Source organism: Arachis ipaensis, chromosome B01 (assembly GCF_000816755.2).
Source record: "Arachis ipaensis cultivar K30076 chromosome B01, Araip1.1, whole genome shotgun sequence".
Classification (NCBI taxonomy): domain Eukaryota; kingdom Viridiplantae; phylum Streptophyta; class Magnoliopsida; order Fabales; family Fabaceae; genus Arachis; species Arachis ipaensis.
The window spans coordinates 134,099,183-134,101,708 of record NC_029785.2 but is presented as its reverse complement, the minus strand read 5'-3'; the positions used below and the strand labels follow the sequence as shown (position 1 = coordinate 134,101,708).

At 37.6% G+C, this 2,526-nt stretch overlaps 1 protein-coding gene across 1 annotated transcript; it reads left to right on the top strand.

Annotated features, from left to right (window-relative positions):
* On the top strand, positions 61-2,526 carry LOC107640507 (translocase of chloroplast 90, chloroplastic; the record flags this gene model as incomplete). Its single annotated transcript, XM_016344026.2, is given in 3 exon segments — positions 61-542; positions 1,114-1,244; positions 1,607-2,526. Coding segments are annotated over 2 exon segments (1,047 nt in total), but the record flags the coding sequence as incomplete, so codon positions are not given.

Below are 2,526 nucleotides of genomic sequence, written 5' to 3'. Positions count from 1 at the left end.
ATATGAAAATTAAATTTAATAATAATTTTAAAAAAATTATAGAAGCGAAGATAAAAACAAAATTGGGAGAGAGAGAGAGAGACAATGGAGGCGAGTGAAGAAACGGTTAGGTGTCATCTCTCTCTGTCTTATCCCATCTTCTCCGATTTTTTGTTCTTACACCATTCAACCATTCCTCCTTCCTCCTTCTTGCAATTTTGACTCTTCCGTTTCACCTTCGTCCTCATCCTCCCCTCTCTTCCCTTTCACTTTCTTCACTTTTCCGCGTTCATCGCCTCTTGTTTTGTTGCCGCCCTTTCCTTCTCCGTTTCAATAATCAAATTAGGGTTTTTATTCGCGGATTCATCACCATCGCGACACTATGGTTATGATTCGTACTTGTAGGTTCGACCTCACAGCATAAAAAGGTGCCTCTCGGGATTTGAGCTTCCTAAAGCGTGGTATGCTGTGCTTTCTTTTTTCCAATCACAATTTTCAATATTCCTTGTTGTTCATGCTCAAATTTCGAAGTGGTGTAGGAGTCCAAGAATCTGGTATTTCAGGTGAGCTTTTTTTTTTTTTTTTTTACTAGCTATTCTTCGTTTTGCTAAACTCTGTCTTGTTGGTTTGTACGTCGTTATTTATTTACTCTATGCACCGGATTTTTCATATGTCAATTTCAGAATCTTCATGTGTCAGAATAAAGGGCTACCTGATCATGCCCACTCACTGACTTAATTTCTCTATATCATGTTGGAATTTCAGTTTGCACTTACCAAACATGGCTTGTGCTTTGTTGTGTGTACTTTTAGCTTCAATTCATTTTTATCACGAGTTTAATTTTGATGCATGTAAAAACAATAACATTGTTGAAATTTACTTATATTAATTGGTCGGCCACACTCACTAAGAATGCATGTCTATTGAATCCTTCCAAAATTCAAAACTAGGAGCGGATTATACCTGTAAGAAAGAGATAACTGTTTCTACTGGCTTTTAAATCGGATGCCATATATATATGTTTTCGATTGATGCCTCTAATGTATTTTGTGGTTCTATTTTCAATCTTTCTGCTCCTTCCTTTTAGTTTATACCATTATTGTCTTTATGGACTCTTCCTTTCATATATTGCAGTAGGATGAAAGGTTTTAGAGATTGGGTTTTCTCTCAGATACTGTCCAAATCATTGGTCTCATCGACACCGATATCTGTCACAAGCAGTTTCTATGATGAAGGGAATCAGGATGAAGAAGATAATGAACAAGGTACCACTCTGATTTTAATGTTGGTGTGGTTTTACTGAATATGCACTTACAGAACATCGAATTAGGTAAGCCCATGCGTGGACAATAGAGTTCTTTTGCATGCCCTGCCCAGTGAACAAGTAAATTGTGATTAATTTTGCTTAGTGTTTTGCAGAATTGCATAATGTTGATTTAATTTTTCTTAATTTTAATACTTATATGAGTTAATATTTGGTAAATTCGATGCTAAATTCGATGGCTAAGAATAGTTTGGTAAATTCGATGCTAATTTTCAATGCATGAATTCCTTCTCCTCCTCCGTCTCAAAAACTAATATGTCAAACCCAGTGATAGAACGGATACTTTTTTTTTGTTGGATACAGGTCACTCATCTAGCTCTGTAGCATCTCCAACTTCTTCTGCATCAGACCTTTCTTATGATGGTCAGAGCAATCAGCGTATTTCTATCTTGCCGCAAGTTTCAGATACGGAAGTTTTTCAATCTGAAGATAATGTCAATGGAAGACGGAAGGATAATTTGGCAAAGGTTGAACATCTCCAAATTAAGTTCTTCCGTCTACTCCAGCGCCTTGGCCAATCACAAGAAAACCTCATGGTCCCAAAGGTCCTTTACCGGATTCACTTGGCAACTTTAATTCGTGCAGGGGAACCAGATCTGAAAAGAGTTAACATTAGTAGTCGTAGAGCCCGAGCAATAGCAATCCAACAGGAGGAAAATGGTACACCCCAATTGGATTTCTCTTGCAGAATACTTGTTGTAGGTAAAACAGGAGTTGGTAAAAGTGCTACTATAAATTCTATATTTGGTCAAGCAAAAACCATCACTGATGCTTTCCGACCTGCTACCAATTGCATCCAAGAAGTTGTGGGAACTGTCAATGGTCTTAACCTAACATTTATTGATACCCCTGGTTTCCTGCCTTCCTCTACGAGTAATGTGAAGAGAAATAAGAGGATCATGCTTTCTATTAAGAGATTCATAAGAAAGTCCCCTCCAGACATTGTTTTGTACTTTGAGCGGCTTGATTTGATGAATTCTGCCAATAGTGACTTGCCGCTTTTGAAGCTTATGACTGAAGTATTTGGTACAGAAATCTGGTTTAACACCATCATAGTCATGACTCATTCTTCCTCACCTATTCCTGAAGGACCGAATGGGTATGCTGTTAATTACGAGTCATATACTTCTCAATGTACCAATTTAATGCAGCACTATATACATCAGGCAGTGTGCGATTCAAGGCTAGAAAACCCAGTACTTTTGGTTGAAAACCATCCTCAT